This window comes from Marmota flaviventris, chromosome 10, assembly GCF_047511675.1.
Source record: "Marmota flaviventris isolate mMarFla1 chromosome 10, mMarFla1.hap1, whole genome shotgun sequence".
In the NCBI taxonomy this organism is placed as follows: Eukaryota; Metazoa; Chordata; class Mammalia; order Rodentia; family Sciuridae; genus Marmota; species Marmota flaviventris.
Genome location: NC_092507.1, coordinates 106,752,567 through 106,770,230, shown reverse-complemented (window position 1 = coordinate 106,770,230; position 17,664 = coordinate 106,752,567). Strand labels below are relative to the sequence as shown.

Here is a 17,664-nt window from a genome sequence, read left to right as displayed (position 1 = left end):
GTCACCATCTGTGGCTGACCCCCTTCCCTGGGAACGACTACTCTTGGCAGCTTGGAGAATATGCTCACAGATCTCTTTCTGTGTGTGTAGATCCACCCAGGCTCATAAATAAATTAGCAAATTTGAGATGCACAAAACAAAAGCTCACTCTGCAACGGTTGCTTGTGTGGAGAGGGAAACAAACACCAGGAGCCACCGTTCCCACGCTAGTGCAGAACTGTGGCCATGGTGGGCTCTTGGGCTGGGATCAGTGGGTACCTTAACACCGTGGTGCCATGACAAGGGACTGGTTAGCAACCTCCAACTACAGTGCTAGTTTAAATGCTTTACATAAATTAAGATTAAATCTTGTTTAATCTTCTTAGAATGCTGTAAGGAGGGGATCACTGTACCCATATCACAAATCAGGAGAACAGGATAAATGGCAGCACTGCAATTTCATCAGCTCTACTCTCAACCAGCACAGCACCCCCTATGTATTAATTTATTTCTTCCATCATTCACTCGTCTTCCACTCAGCAAGTACTCTGTGGGTCAGTAACACGCAGGCCCTGTGAATACCAGTGCAGACCTGCCATCACATTGTAGAGGAGGGAGAAACTGGCCCCATCACCCCAGACAGTGCTTTCAAAACCCAGGCTTTACTTGGAAGATTAGTCAAAGAGAAATAAGGGGCCTGGCCAATCACGCGGGTTTGCGTGTGAGCCTCATGGCAAGGCATCATGGACAATGAGTCAGCAGCCTGGGGTGACACCCACAGATCAGCACAAGTTTTTAAACTTTTCATTTGCATTATTGGTAAAACTGACATCTAGAAGTACCTAGAAATGAAGAACATTCCCACGGCCAGGGAAACTTTAATTTAAAACCAATTGTGAGAAATTTAGGTCATCAACGGTAATGGTGGCTATAAAATGTAAATTGGTGGTATAGCGACTCCCAACACATGTCAACCGTGTTCAGCTTCTCATGCACCGGAGGACTGAACCTCCAACATGAACAGCCCTGCAAGCAAGCGGTTTGAAAACTGAGTCTAGAAAGCTCCAGCAGCCTGCAGTTTTCCCCAAACAGAAAAGTGGAACAATTGACAGCTTACATACCCTTGTCTGTGAGATTTTTTTGAATGGCTTGAATAGTATGAATATCCAGAATATGTGGATTCGGTATCCATAGCAATGAACAGCTTCCTCTTGATGAAGGAGCAGGCGCTGTTTCTCCTTCAAGGCAGATAATTTCACCTACTGGTTCCTAAAGCCTCAAGGGGTCTGGGAACCAGAGGAGGAGCTTCTCTTCACCAGGAACAAATTCTGGGAAAGAGGAAAGAAAGAGGGATCAATCTTCAAAGCCAATCTTAACTGGGCTGAAGGATAATGGACAATAGTCACCTCTTCTCAGGTGCCTAGGATGGGTGTCAATTGAGCCAAATCCCATCCCAGCAGCAGGAAGATGGGTGGTGGGAGAGCCAGGGCAGTGGTCCATTTCCTGAGCACAGCCTCACCCTCACTGGCTTTAGCTGTAGGAAGTGACTTCTCACACCAATGCTAGACAGAATGCCCAGCCCCCCACTGCCAGTTAGTTGAATAAATAAACAATACTTAGGGAAGTAGCTTTTGGGTCATAATTTCCAAATGTCAATTTAAAAACAAATTCTATCTCTTAAATTCAAGAATCCAAACACTTAAAAATTTACCTTAAAGAGCTAATTCTTAAAGAAGAATAATTATTCCCTGTCTCTAATACTAAAAAGCTAAAAACAATCTAAATGACCGCCCCCCCCCCCCCGCCCCAAACAAAGGAATCAGTAAGGAAACTCATGGTTCATCTAACCAAAGAAATATCACATATCTGTACAAAGTGATAATGATAAAGAATGGAGACTTTTATGATGAATGACAAATTCACAAAGCAGGACACAGGATTGAAGATGCACATGCACGATGAGTCTAAACATTACAGTTATAATCACAGAAAATAGCTTATGTAAGAAAAAAGAATTAAAAGAGGACATCAGAAAATGAAAGACCATGACTGATTGATTGCAGGCTCCTGGGTCCTTCCCCACACTTTCATTAGGTATTGCTTTGCAATAAAAATAAATCGGAAACATTTCCAAGTACATTCCTGAGTCCCCACTTGCTAAAGCTTTACTTCTAGGAAATTCTGTCTCTCCCAGCACCCCTCCAGAGCTGGACTCCGCCCAACAGGGCTCCTCCTTCCAGCGCCCCTGGAAGCTGAAACTGCAAACACAGCCAGTGAGATAAGTGTGAAGAAAACACAAAGGAGTGGCAAATGCCATACCCCTACCCCTACTGGGAGGAGGCCCAGTCTCACTGACCCCAGCTAGCAACAAGTGTCTGAAGGGAATCTGGCGGGTTGGGGCATGAATTGGGCCTGCATGTCACATCACCACACACCAACCCACTCCCCAGGGCTTCGAATACTGATTAGGATGAGACTGTCCTGACTAATTGTGCAAGGTCTGTCTGCTACCCAGGGTAAGCCTCCTTTACCCAGGGTATCCTGACTCATCGTTTCACTTCTCCCAGGCCATGAAGTCCAAGGCGAGCCCTGAGGAAGCCTAGGTTCCAGCCCAAGCTCAGCCATGTCTTACAACCTGGGATAAGCCACTAGCCTTCTTGAGCCTTGTTTTGCTAAACAGGGATAAATCAACTAGGCACCACCCTCACAGGGCTAACATGAAGACCCAAGCAGATATTGTAGTATCCAGAGCTGGTTGCAACCCCATACTTGACTCACTTCCTAGCTACAAGACCTCAGTGAAATGATTAAACCTCTGAACTTGCAAATGGCAGGATGGCTGTAATGAGCAAACATGGCCAGGCACAGGGTGAATGAAAATTGGAGGCCATCAACACTCCCTTCAATGGTTCCAAACTCCAAGTTCCCCTTGTCCTCAGTGAGAGAAAAGCTTGGGAAGGAGCCGTGGGGGAAGAGCCTGCGTGGGAGGCTTCCCACCCTGAGGCTCACCTGCAGTCCACCACTTACTAACCAGTTTTGCACTTGAGCTTAACCTTGGAGCCACAGGTTTCCCACCCCAGACCCTCTTTGGGGGGCGGGGGTAACTGTAAAGATTAAATGTGAAATACAACAGGCATTTAAGAAAATGTTAGTTTGGCTCCTGTTAGTTTCCACCTTTCTGGAAACTTCAAGAGCACCTTTTTCTCTCCCTGCTCCATCTCCTACCATTATCACTAGGCGTTCCAGTGAGCTCTCAGCATCTTACAGTCTGACTTCCTTTCTGCTCCAGGTTTTGGTGCTTTTTTACCAGCTTCATACCTGGCAGACACCAGCCTTGGGAGATGCAGCCAATCTGTGCAGCCTGGAATGAACTGAGTCTCTTTTCCTGAGAGCCCATGGCCCACTCCCTGTTGACCTGCATGTGTCAAGAAAACTGACCACCCTTTTTCAGATTCATAATTAACCGTGCAGAACTCCTACACTCATTTCTGCCTTTCAACCATAATCCTTAACTCCTTGTTCCACCCTAATATCGAATGTTTTCTTGCTAAATGCTGAGGGGTATCTAAGAGGCGGGCAGCCTAGGCTCTGCACACCAGTGCTGATCCTGTCTCCATGCTTCCCAACCGTGACACCACAGGTTAGATGTTGACCTATCTGAGCTTTCAAAGTTCCACCCATCCACAAAGATCCCCAAATAAAATGAGGTTTATTTAATACTCTCTTTCAAGGGCCGTTGGTAAGGATTAAATGGTGGGGAGCCTCTAGCTCAGAGAACCCAAGTTTCATTCTCTTCCCCCGCTCTGCCAAAGGTCATCATTCTTTATTCTCGTTAAAACCTTGACTATCCATTAGGGCAACTTCAGGCACGTCTCTCAAAGGAAATCACAGCCCCCAAGTGCCCTCTGGGGAAAGGCTTTTCCTAACTCTACCAACCCCCATGCCCAGTTTCTCTCCCACGCTTCCTGACCATACTTGCCAAAGGGGGATCTGTACATGCTGTCACTCCCTGTCACCACCAAATCCTCCATCCTCACCTCTCCACGGAAGCAACTCACTGCAGTTGCCCAGAGACTGCTGTGAGCCAAATCCAAAGATCAAACCTGTCATCCTTCTCCAAGTCCTTCTTACCCAGGTGATCCATTTATTCACCTCTATATTTAAAGAGTAGCCATGAAAGAATACTCTCAGCAAGGAGAGGGGTATAGCAATGACAGAGACACACTGCTGTCCTTTGGGACTCTGCTCCTGGCTGTCTTCCGATTCAATGGCACTTGTACCTCTACTACATCTCCAAACGTGTCCTCCCTTCTCCTGTTAGGTCATCCCTTGACACTCAAAACATGCACCATTATCATTCTCCATCTGTGGATTTACTATGGTACAGGCTCTTTGGAGGCTGTGCCATACTTTGATCATATAGGTCCCCAACAAATAATGCCTGAAGGACAAAGCCCAGATGAATATTTCCTGCTTGGATATTTCTTGTTCCATTTGGGATTATCACCACCCCCTGCTGCTCTCTCAAGTCTTGGCCTAATCTTTCTAATTTCCTCTGCTGCAGTGATACCATCATCCTATTCATCTTATGAACCCAACCATATACCATTTGGGGAACACTCACTTCCCTTTATCCCACACCTCCGACCACTGTTAAGCTCTGCTGGTCCAGGGTACTACCTTCATGCTGCTGGTTCACAGTAACACTACGCCAACCTTAGCAAGACCTCTGGGTTTCCTCAGTTAATCCAGTCAGTGAAGAACCTGGCTCTTCTTCTAAGTCAGACTGTTAAGACTGTGGTTACCAATTCGTGTTCTAAGATCTGAGTGAGGATTAAGGAGAAGCAACAGGTAACAAACTAATAAAATCCACAGTGCACTCATTTTAAAAGAGGGTTTGAGCTCAGGTTAAGAGCTTCGATCCAGTTAATAAAGAAGCGTATCCTAAAGCTGATCCCTGCAAAGACATATTTATGAGACAGTTCCCTGTATGCACCAGGAATTGACAGCACTCACACAAGGTCAGAAGGGATCCCTTATCAGGGAAGATTCTAAAGTATAAAAAGGAATCAGTTTCCCTGGGTAATAAGTTTACAGGCTGCTGCACCAGTCTGAATGCATGGAGTCATTCAAAGGAGAAAATTTGGACCCTAAAATCTGGAACTGCCTCCTTATTGTACCCGTCACATGACCTATTTTGTTTGGCCCAGGCTGGGCAGCAGTCAGAGGCCAGAGTGACCTTTAAAATTACAATGCAGACATCACTCCCCTGTTTAAAACAACTCCATGGTCTCCCCCTGAATTTTGAATAAAATACAAAATCTTCCATTTGATCTCAATGTCCTGCCCACCAGGTTCCTCTAAGGCACGGGCTCTTTCCAGCCTCCTATCTTTGGCAGAATGCAGTGTATCTGCTGGTATTCACTCTTCACATGCCCAGTTTTGCCCAATTCCTCTGAATTTAAATATAGCTTCTTCCAAGGGGCCTCTCTGATCCTCCAATCTAAATCAGGCCCTTCCCAGAACCCAGCACTCTTCCTATCCCAAAATTTCTACCTACTTTTGCTTGTATGGTTATTCAGTGTCGGGCTCCTGTATGGACTATGAGCTTCACAGGGTAGGAACCACTTCCAGTACTCTCTCTCCAGTTCCTAGAATATAATCAGTATCCAATAAATGTTTGCTAAATGAATACTGGGTTCTGCAGCAGATCTTAGGACACAGAGGCATATATTCACTGTGGAAAAATCCTTGCAGAAGTAGATACAGCAGTGGTGTCAGAACTATGGAGAGTTGTAGCCACACCACTGGCTCACACCAGAGTTCATATTCCAGATGCATCCTGACCCTCCTGTCACCCACCCCTTAGAAGCTACAGGCACTGCTTGGTAAGGGGTGGAAGCCCACATCCGGACAGGAAGGGAACTCTTCAAGCTACAACGCATGCCAGCAAGAGGAACACCATTTAGACAGGTGCACAGGGTGCTTTTTTTCTTAGTGGAAGTGCCTTGAATTCTGGAATTCCCAGGCAAAAAGGCCCAAAGGACCTCTTTCACCACCCTTTATTCAGAGCAAGAAAAGGTCAGTGGCCTCAAATAGAATCTTCCCCTAAAGTCATGTTCACTCACATAAAATACACCTGACTTCTGACTTGAAAGAAAAACAGTGCTCAGAAAATCATGAGGGAAATAATAGGTTATGGTAATGACAGTGGTAAACATAAGCTAATCTTCATGAAAAGCAAATTATAAAAACATCAACAGCTTTGCCTAGAGCTATTAAGTAATTAAGGGGGCTTTGGTTGGGAGGGTAGAACATAAACTGTGCAAGAGGTACAGAGATGTACACGGAACTTCAAGAGTCAGCCTGCTCTCCCAGAGGTGGATGCATTTCCAAGGGAAAGCATAAAGCACAGTTTATGTATCAACTGTGTTTATATATACTATGTGCATTACTTTGAATATTTTATTTTTACCATACATAGAATTCTAAGGGTTCACTCCATGATTTATTGTTTATATTTTGAAGTGAATATTTTGCTCCAAGCACACACTTTTAATTATATAAGCCTCAAGGGGAAAATAACAACTTAAATAATTTTGTTTAGAGCCAACTTTTCCTCCAGAGAAGACTAGCTTATGAGCCCAGATTCTGGAGTTAGACCATCGCCATTCAAATCCTGGCTCAGGGTACTCTTTAGCTGGGTGATCTCAGAGCAAGCTACTTTTCCATTCCTCAGTTTCTCGACTGTGATAACAGAATTACATTTTTCACTTACCTTATAAGTTTACTGTGGGTATTAAATGAAATGATTCCAAAAAATCATTTAGAACACTACCAAGCACAGGGTAAGCACAACCATCGACTATAAATTCAGTAAAGTGAAATTCCTGGGTTAGGAAGAATACCTTTGAGTGGCATATGACTTAACATACCATTTTCATTGAATTTTTACGTGTATCATTTTGGTTTGATAGTCAACTTTGAACAACTATTATTAACTGTGGCTAAGTAATTTAATAATTTCTACTCTGCCCCTTGCAAGCCTCCTCAGGTTGGAAGTGAATGTCAGATACATTAGAGAACGTGGTGTGGGTGTATCTGGAGGACCACAAGGTTGAGTGGAAGAGTTCAGAGAAGGATGACAAGAACTAGAAAACATTTTTCTGAACCTGTGTCCTAAAACACTGTCCAGGTCACTGGCATGAGGATCTACAGGGCCTGTGGCACTTGTGACATACCTAATAATCCTTTCATGGCAACAGAAGTCTTATAAATGAATGATTCTGGGCCACTATTCACATGGAGAGAAAATATCAACCTCCTTTTACCTGTATTGCCAATGATTTCAACTCACCTTCCCAGAATAACTGCTCCTGGCTTAAATCATTAATTACTTCTGAAATGCCTCCAACTGCTGCATATAGATTTCTAAGAGCTGTGAAAGGTAAATGCATTTGAGGCTCTACAATGGATATTTGTTTGTAAGCAACCCCCTGCCCCTGCTAGACTTTTCAGCTTCAGAGGCAACAACAACAGAAAAAAGAAACACAATTTCATGAGAACTAGCTCTTCTCTGAGTTCTATGGTGCCAGGTCCAATGACAACTGTGCAATAGCTGGGACTCAGGAAAACGCGGGCAGGAACAGACAGTAGCAGAACATGCAGATGCCTTTTCAGCAGGTTTCACTGAGACCAAGACTGCTTGTAGAAACACAGCCTCGCAAGCAAGCCACCTATGAAGAACAACCGAGCACCATGCCCCAGTCTCCTGCCACATACAGCCATGCCCCAGTTCATTTTACAGAGAGATGATGGCAATTATAGTCTAACAGCTTACATTTATCAAGTGCTTACTATATATTAGACTCTCAGAAGTTATTTGCATGCAGTATCTCACTTAATTCTCATAACAAGCCTTTAAGGGAGATAAAATATTAATTTCATGGCACAGTTAAGGAAACCAAGGTCACACACCTGGTATGTGCTCCAACTAGGGCTTGAACTTTGGGAGACTAATTCCAGAACGTGTGTTCTTTGCTATGGAAAATTTATAGCAATGTAGCAATTACCAGATCTGTTTATTTACATAGAGGAGGGTAGGCAACAATCATAAATTGTTCCAAACCACATTATAACCTCACAAAGAATTTGCAATTTCAACTTCTATTCACAGCTTCAGTGTCCTAACTAAGCATTGCAAGGGGTGTTAGTCAGGAGCGGGATAGGGGGGTAGTTCAGTAGAAAAGAAATGAATCTCAAATAGTTCTAGTTCTTAAGGGGCCCACAACCCAAAGACAGAGACCTCCAACTAAAATCCAACCTGATGAAGGCCCATCAAAGCCAAGCAGCAGATGAAGTCTAGAGTAGCTAACAGGGTATGTGTATGTATTAGGAGGATAAAAGAGATGGTACTTTCCTCATTCAGCATTTATTAATTTTTCAATAGACAAGGATGACATTGGAATTGTTGCTTTATAAGGAAACTTTAAATTTCCTTTATGGTTTTTGCCTATTGCTCAACACATAAAACAATAAAATGCACTGTCTGGCATGCAGCCCTTGCAAATATGCCACTCTCAGAATTCTTCTCCTATTTTACTTACAAATTAAGTTGCAACCAAGTCACACTGCCAACACTGTAACAGTGTAAATTTCACACTGGGTGTTTTCACCAATCATATTAGGAGTCACCCACATTTGGAAGTGCTAAACGCTCACGAATAGGTGAAGGGTGTTATTTCTTTGAACTGCAGAATAGAACAGTTTCCTCCCAACAAATCAAAGCCCCAACCATATCACATTGATTTAATTCAAAAAACTCTAATTAGTGGTTACATAAAATAGCTAATTATGTCTCCCTGGATTCAGACAGTTTCTGCCATCTCCCTTAAAGAGCCTGGGAGCTGTGTAATCAAACAACCCACCCACAGGAAAGAGAATGCTAATTAGCATTGTTGATTGGTGACACAAGTTGTAATATTTTTCAGCAACCCTGTAAAATTTATAAACATGTCAGTGAAAACACCAGATTCTCTACAGCTTGCTAGCTTTTGGAATAAGTCTTTAAGAATACATCCATTTCTAACCACAGCCCCCTCAAAAAAGGGCTTTAACGAACTGCACGTACTGGCCACACAATCGCACCCCGCCCTAACACCACCCCAGGAGCACGGCAAGGATCTCTTTCTCAAGGCGTGGGCATTATACCTGGTTTGGAAGTGTAAAAGCTGAGCAACAGATTTCTTGGGCTGCAAGTCTCACCAGCTTCTCGCCAGCCGCCAGGCCGCGGCTCCGCCCCACTTCTACCTCCACCACCGACGCGTTTAAATTTTTATAAAGCTTCACACTTTTCTGGGCGCGTTGCTTGGGGCAGTTCAAAGGCTGCAGGAGGAAATGAGGTCCTGCCAGTGGCGAACATTACCCTAGCGCAGCGAGACTTCCCAGGATAGGAACATCTCGGCAGAGACTGGCCGGCACGACTCTGCTCCACCCCGGCTTTTTTGAAAGTAAACTCCTACCTGCCTGTTGCGCTCTCCGATGCGCAACCGGACGCGCCCCCCCAAGGCCTCCCGGCTGGCTCAATTTTGCAAGGGAGGTGTGAAACACAGGCCAGCTGTGTCCCGGTACCTGGCGATCGGCCAGGTGGCACCCGGGCGCTGGCGATTACACAAGTCCAGTCCGGCAGAGGGGTGGGAACCCCGGTGCGCGCCCGGATCCTGGGGAGCGCAGAGCCGCTGAGTCCCCACCCCTTTTGGCCCAGATAACTGCCCCCATCGATGCTCTGCACTCCCTAGCGGCCGGCACGCGCACCCAAGTGGCGCACCCCAAAGGCCAGCCAGGGGTAAAGGGGGGCGTCCAAGATAACGCGCTGGAGTCGGGTGCAATGGAGAGCGCAGGGCAGGGGCGGGAAGGCGCCCCGTGCAGGGATGGGAGGAGTGAGGTCCCGGGAAGCACGACCCGGGAGCGGTCTGGAGGAAGCCAAGGGAGCCACCGGCCAGAGAAGAGAGGGCCGCGAACCGCGATCGGAGTCCGGCGGAGGGAGTGCGGGAGGAGGGTGCAGGGGCGCGCCGAGTCCGGACGGGGCATCTCCCCACCCGAGGTCTGCCCGTAGGCCGCCGCCTCGCCGCGCACGGCCTCCCGCGGGACTCACCTCCGCGCTGGCCAGCTGGGCTCGGCGGCCCGCGGTCTCGGCTCACAGCGGCCGCGTCCCTGCGGCCTGTGCTGGGCTCTTGTAGAGGCAGAGCCCCACCACCGCCGCCGCTGCACTGCTGCTTTCCGCTTCCTGTCCCGGCGCCGCCCCGCAGCCCCAGCCCAGCCCTGCAAGCCCAGCGCTGCCGCGAGCCAAGAGCTGCGAGCGCTGCGGGCCCCTTGGCGGGCCCGGCCCACCTGCAGCGGGGGGCGGGGCCGACTGGAGAGCAGTCACACTCGCTAACACGGGGGCCGGGGACGACCCCCCCCTTACATACATTCACCTTCATGTACACACTCACACTCAAACACGGACAGATATCCAGCAACCCACTCTTTTTTTTTTTTTTTTTTTTTTGGCATACACTCACATGCATCACGAATTCATGACCCAGGGATTTACCCTCCACCCCAGGTCCCCGACAGGCTTGCACTCCCAAGCTCATGCACATACACAAATGCACACATAATTAGAATTATGCACAAAATCCAAATCGTTTGCTTTCACATAAGGCCCACATATTCACAAGGCTCAGGAACTAACTTCCACCACCACCCTCGCCCCCCAAGACACACTCTCAGTTACACATATTATAATAACTGACCCACAAATATTCATATACACCCACGTCTCAATCCACATAGTATTCACACTTAAACGCACCAGTACCGCAAGAAATGACTCCACAAATAAATAGCCATACACACTCACACTACTACAGGCTGTCACTACTCCTCCCCTAACAGAGCAGGCACTCCCTGCTTCAAGTCTCCTAGAAATTGCTGAAAGAGTACATTTCTGATGACAGGTAGTCCAAGGTTCTGTGCTGATTCAACCTCGTCTACTTTTTTTTCTGCACCTTTGTTTCCCTGTCTGAAAAATGACAAGGATGCTAATGTGGACCTTGCAGGATTGTGATGAGATTTACCAAAAGTGGAAATGCCCAATAGGCGAGGAGCAGTGGGCGACTATTTTCGTGAATATTTGCACTCTTAGTTGCCTTGTGTTGTTAGGGTTAGGGATCCAGATTAAGTATGTCAGATCTAGCTGGACCCAGAGTTGCTGCCATGACAAAATTTTCTAGTGGAGGCAGTGTATGATGAACTGCTGAATTTGCAAGCGTTGTCTACAGGAGTATTGTGAACATTTAGGCTGGGAAACCTCAGCACATCCTGGACTGTCTTAGGGACCTTTAGCCCCAATCAACCCTTAATCCCCCATCACTTCTCTCTTATCCCCTCTTGCACTCATTTCTCCCTTATCTATTACACATCCTAAGCGGAAACCCAGATGTTCAACTTTACTGATTTTCACCACTCCCAGGATCAGGATCCACTGCCCCCCCTTGGTACCCCAGACCATTTGCACCCACACACCTGACCTATCTGGGCTCCTGAAGAAGATGCTGCAGACTCCAGCAGAGCTAGATCCCCCCAGTCAGACCAGTTGACTGTCCACCAAGACTGGGTGTAAAATTGTGGAGCTTTGCCAAAAGTATCTCATTTTGACATTAAGAATCTTTAAAATTAAGCAGGTTTTTTTTTTAACTCAAGTTGTGATGCTGCTGTAAAATAGAGTCCTCAGTGAATTTTCATGGAAAGTAATTTCAATTTATTTCAGTTATTACCTCTAGTCACCATACAATGTTTTTGTGGGAAAGAAGTGTAATCTCAAACTATTTTAAAATATTAAAGTCACTTTTAAATACCATTTACTATTTGTTTCTATCCAACAATCTTGGATTTTAAAGTTGAGAAGGTTAGCACTGGAATATTCTGGGGCACTGAGTGATTGTCAGATATTGTTACTGCTGTTGACCGGTGAGGAGTCCTTGCTTCCGCGAATGCTGAAGTATAACACCAGAGACGCACGCCGAGGCAAGTGTAGAGTGGAAAGTAGAAGGTTTATTAAAGGACAGCAGAGAGGACTTCTCCCAGGAGGAAGAAGGGGACCCAAAAGGCGGAATCTGTGGAAGGGGGAGGTCTTCCCTTTTTTTATAGCTTAGGTCTTCTTTCAGCTTTCCCACACTCAGGTCTTTTGTTTCCCTTTATCTTTCAGTGATAGAATGCAGGTGGGAAGGTCCAAAAGGTGGGAGACAGCTAGGAGCTGTTTCATTAACAGTTCCTTAGAATGGGTTCTAAGGGTCTTGGGAACATTAACGTTTCAATTTCCCCAAGTGTTGCTCTGGTTTCCTGGACTCCATTCTCTATAACAGCCTCCATTTTCTTTATTTTACTCCATGTTAGACCCGATTTACCTAACTACACTAACTACCTATCTTTGAATCTAGCTTCAGTATCACCTAGAGAAACTGCCTGTGGCAGTTTTCAGCCATAGTTGGTTTTCCCCTAAAGGTGAGTCCTCCAACTTAGGCTAAATCAATAATAAAGGTAATATTGTGGGCATCGTCTGCCACTCCTTTGTCTCACTCATCCATTTACTGGAAACTCAACTGGGGAGGAGAGATCCTGTGTAGTGGGTGCTCTTCAGCATGACTGCATCCCATGCTTGCATGTGAATATTTCATCCTCTTTGCCATTCTCATAGTTTTCCCGAAGTCTAGAATGCTACCTACTAAAATTCTTCACATTGCCAAGACCCAAATCAAATGTCACCTGTTACACAAAACCTTCCCCAGTTCTCCCAAACAGAATAGTCTCTTCTTCCATTTAAATTCTCAAAACTCTCTGATTTTTTCTGCCTACTTTCTAACCTTGTATTGGCTATTTGAATCTTATCTCTTCAATAATGTGTAAATATCATGTCTTATTTGCCACCCCCTTTTTTTGTTTCACAGATCTTTCCACATAGTAGCTGCTTTAAAATATACTTAGCAAAGGAATGAATGACTATCAAAGACTTCTTGCCCTTGGGAAATTCATAACCTAACCAGGGAATGATCTAGTTGAAAAATCTTGACAGCTGCACATAAGATAGCTAACAAGAGGTAACATATAAAGGCTGAGTGCTCTAAAATCATACTTTCTGAAAAGTTAGACATCCGAGAATTCTGAAGAAAGCCCCCAAATGGGAGTTCAGTGAGAAAAAACCTCTGATCAACAAATTAACTTACAGAAGTCTATGTTTTAAAGCAGATACACTTATCAATAGGAGATTCTTACCTACATTTAAATACTTGTACACTGAGTTTGCAGGCAATTCTAATAACCTTCATTATCTAATTCCTAAGTCTCTTATAGATTAGAAACACATTCAGAGAAAGTCAGAAGCTGGTGGCAGTGTTTCACGCCTGTAATCCCAGTGGTTTGGAAAGCTGAGGCAGGAGGATCTCAAGTTCAAGGTCAGCTTCAGCAATTTAGTGAGTCCCTAAGCAACTTAGTGAAATCCTGTCTCTAAATAAAATATAAAAAAGGCTGCGGATGTGGCTCAGTGGTTAAGTGCCCTGGGTTCAATCCCTGGTACCAAAAAATAAAAATAAAAAAGAAGGGAGTCAGAGTTGATCTCAGAGGGACACCAGCGACTGCAAAGGGGGTCATTATGAGGATCATTTGATTCCAATGCTCATGGCCTTTTCTTTTACCAGGTATTCCTCCTGGCACAAGACCATACCACAGGAAAACATTTAGTCTACCAGGAACGAGCCTGCATTAGAAAAGCCTAGAGGGATGCTCTCTATGCAGTATTATATTTAAGAAGACAGGGAAGCAGTGAAGCAAACATTAGAAAGATTTCCATGCAAATGCTTGACATGTTAAAAAGCGATGATTTTTTAAAGAGCCATTGTCTATAAAATCTACATATATGTAATGTCCATTTAGTGGTTAAATAAAGTTGTGATGAGATGCTACCATATGGGTCATGAGTGCCCAAAGGGGTTCACACAGGCCTGAATGGTCAGGGAAAGATTTCTAGGGGAGAGTCAGCTTGTCTTCACCTTAAGAAAAGAGAGAAATGAAATATTCATCGATGGAAGACGGGCACTGGAAGAGCAACTGGCCTAACCCAAGCACTCACTGTCTTCATGTTGAGTCAATGGGTCAGTAGTATTTCTGTGAAGTGTGGGTGAGGGTAGGGAGAGAGAAATGTTTGGGATATACTCCAGGGCAGGGAGCAGAGCAGTCAGAATCAAGATAAGGGCTTATCCTGAGACACAGAGCCATCAAAATTGAGTGACTAGGATTAGAAAGTAGGAGTGTTTGAACTTTTTAAAACAGGCTAGCAAAATGATAAAGTATTCATTCATCCAAGAACAGATACAGACAGAGGGTTTTAACTTGACTTAAGATCTACTTGCAATTTTTCAACTTTGCAGTGGTGCAAAAGCAATACACATTTCATAGAAATCATACTTGGAATTTTGGATTTTGAACTTTTCCTGGGCTAGCAGTCTATGGGGACCCTCAGTGAGCCCCATGATCAAGAGAGTGAACAGCTGAACAGTGTACTATGTGGCCATAGGTTTGTTTTTTGTTTTTTGGGTTTTTTTTTTTGATACATATATCTAATAATAGCCAATACTCTAAAATAGATTTTTTGTTAGATGCTTTTTCCCAACTGTAGAATAACTTAAGTGTTCTGAGCACATTTAAGGTAAACCCGGCTAAGCTATGTCTGGCATTTTAGGTATATTAAGTACACTTTGAGCCTCCCATATTTTCAGCATATAATGGGTTTATCAGGATGTCACCTCAAGGTACATCAAGGAACATCCATGCTTAGTATTTACTATGTGCCAAGCAAAATGTAAGCTGCTAGAGATAAAGTTAGGTAAAGTAACATTGATCAGTGATCCAACACTTTATTCAGCAAATATTTATTGGGCACTTACTATGTACCAGTCACTACTGTAGGCTCTGGAGACACATCAAAACAAACAAAAGCTTTTACACGCATAGAGTTCACATTCTAGTGGGGAGAAATGGATAGATGAGCAGTATAAACATGTCCTCCCTAGCAGCATGACGGCTAAGGAGAAAGCAAAGCAGAAAAGACACAGGAGAGGGGGCGGTAAGGGTGTGTGCAACCCCCTCCTGGAGGACCTCAGGCATTCCTGGGAGAGGCTGCTATGTAAACAGAGACTTGCAGTAGAATATGATAGTGCTGTGACAGAAGCCAGGGGCAGGATAGGAACATCATGGGAGCAGAGAGACGGAGGACCCAGCTCATCCTGCAGAAGTGGTATGGCTTCTGGCTGTGACCATGAGACTATGAGTATTTGGCAGATAAAGAGGAAGAGGGCATTCTGACAAATGCACAGACCTGTGACAACAAATGCCCAGGTTCACTGACAGCTGTGTGCAGTAGTGATGAGCTGGTAAAGCGCAGGGACAGGGGCATTCCCCTTGAGGCTGCTGTAGAACTGCAGGTTTGGGGGGGGTAGATGCTGGAAATACTGATGTTTGCAGGGGGGGAAGGCAAAGGAGGAACCAGGTGTTGAAGTGGGAGGGCTCCTTAGGACACCTGTCTAGCCTGGGGAGAATATAGAGGAAGCAGGGATAGGATGGGTGGGAGGGTGGACAGAGTCTGAAAGAGAGAGGCAGAGACCAGAGCTCAGGGAGCCCTAAGTGTCAATTTCATGTAGTAGGCAGTGGGGAGCCATTGAAGCCATTGGGTGTGGATGAAGAGGAATAAGAGGAGCTGACTTGACTCAGCTTATCTTATGAGGGCAGTTTGGTGGGAGGGATAAGTGAAGCAGGGGAGCACTGGTTAGATATAGGAGGCCCAAGGTGATGAGTGGGCCTGAGCTAATGCAGCCATTGCAGCCAAACATCAATCTCAAATGGAGAACCAGGAAGAGGAAGAGGTTCAAGGAGAAAAGGTAAGTTCAGTCTTAAGCATGTGGAGTGTCAAGTACCTCTGCAGTTGTAAAAATAGTATTTTACATGTAACGTGTCAGGCACCATGTTAAGTATCTTACAGGTCTTTTTTATTTCTCAGCACAACCATTAAGTAGGTATTATATCATCTACACTCTACAGAGAATAAAAGTTTTCAGTTATTTACCTGAGATCACACACTGCTATCTGGTGGCACCAGGCTTTGAACCCAGGTTAACTGACCACAGATTGCTCCTGTTTAATTCAAAAGCTGGTTCTGCTTTTTGGCCGTGGGTTTAGAACTCAGGACAAGATAGGCTAATGGTAGTGAATATAGGTTTCGGATAGTCCTCATAGCTGGGAATGCAGTGGAGAAAAGAGGAGAGGAGACAAACAGCGACTATATGAAGCAGAGAAAAAAGGTAGGGACATGGCAGAGGTAACGCAGTTGTCATTTTGTTTCAAGATAGGAAGTCCTAAGCCTTCTTATAGACCAGGGAGAAATAACTGTAGAAAGGTCCAAAGTTTTAAAAAGAAGGAGTAATATGGAGGGCACAGGGGGCATGTGATCAAGAGCACAGATGGAAGGAAGGTCTAGAATTGCACAGATGAAGCCCACTAGGCAGCAGGTCAGGGAGCCTCAGCATTTTATGTGTAATAGGAGGCAAGAAGATCTAATGGAACCAGGAGGCCAGGAGATGGAGTCAGGCCAGGTAAGAAATGTGTCCAGTGGCTCCTGAGGGGGGGGGGGGTGTCTTTGAGAATCTGATTGCCAATGGGTTGGAAACCATGGAGAACTACACATTTGCCATCTTTTTTTGCAAGCAATTTGAATGGGACCAAAGACCTCGAAAGGATTCCAGGCACGGTGCTCTCTGAAGTATCTCCTATGACTAAGAACTCTTTCTTCTATGAGTTGGGATAAAGGTGGGATATCCAAGTGGAAACTTTAAAAAGCAGTTGAAATGGTCTTATTTTCTATTAAATAGCTTAACCTGGACTTGGATGTACAGTCTGGGGACAGGACACAAGTGTGTTCCATGTAAAATCACCAGGCTTCTGGAGGCCTAAATAGTAGTCATAGACTGTGGACCAAGTGCATTAATTCTCAGGACAGGCCAGTCCCTAGGGTTCCCCCACAATTTTCTGCAGGCCGGGACAGGCAGGCAGGCAGGTAGAGAGCTCAGATCTCAGGATCATGCCAAACCTCCAATCAAGCCCTGTACTTGGGCAGCCTTGTTATCAGTGAAAGGAATATAAGCTAAGCTGCCAGGCAGAGGGCCCAATAAAGACACCAGTCAATGCACATGACCTTGAGCTGCTAGGGAATCCCAAAATGATTCCATTTTCCTGGGAGTGCAAAGGATAGACTCAGAGCTAATTGTGGGCAGAGCTGGACTAGGCTAATGATACCTTCGGGGACCTGGATGTTTCTCCTTTAATGTTGTATTTTAGTCTGTGGCATCATCATCAGTAATTCATTAACTATTTATGAGAAACACTTGAATAACACACCACATATGGTGCTAAACTAACTATTTGGACTAACACCAGGTGGCATCGTTTTCCAAGGGTGAATCAGCCTCTGGAGCTGCTGGCCCGGGTTCAGACTCCTAGCTGTGGAGCAGAAGCAGGCATGGAAGGAAGGCCTGGGCCCCTGCCCACAAGCAGGTCCAGTCTCTTGCCTGAGTCACAGATGGTCTCTGTGGGAGCTGC

General features: G+C 45.3%; 1 protein-coding gene across 1 annotated transcript in view; it reads right to left on the bottom strand.

The window, feature by feature from the left end:
• The window catches only part of Vangl1 (VANGL planar cell polarity protein 1), a 52,819-nt gene extending 42,585 nt beyond the window's left edge, over positions 1 to 10,234 (bottom strand). Inside the window, exons 1-2 of the mRNA XM_027940217.2 lie at positions 10,133 to 10,234; positions 1,101 to 1,307 (exon numbers count right to left, since the gene is read on the bottom strand). Coding sequence (XP_027796018.1) covers positions 1,101 to 1,171 — 71 coding nt within the window. The 5' untranslated portion in view covers positions 1,172 to 1,307; positions 10,133 to 10,234. The remainder of the gene's footprint in view (positions 1 to 1,100; positions 1,308 to 10,132) is intronic.
• Positions 10,235 to 17,664: the final 7,430 nt, after the last annotated feature.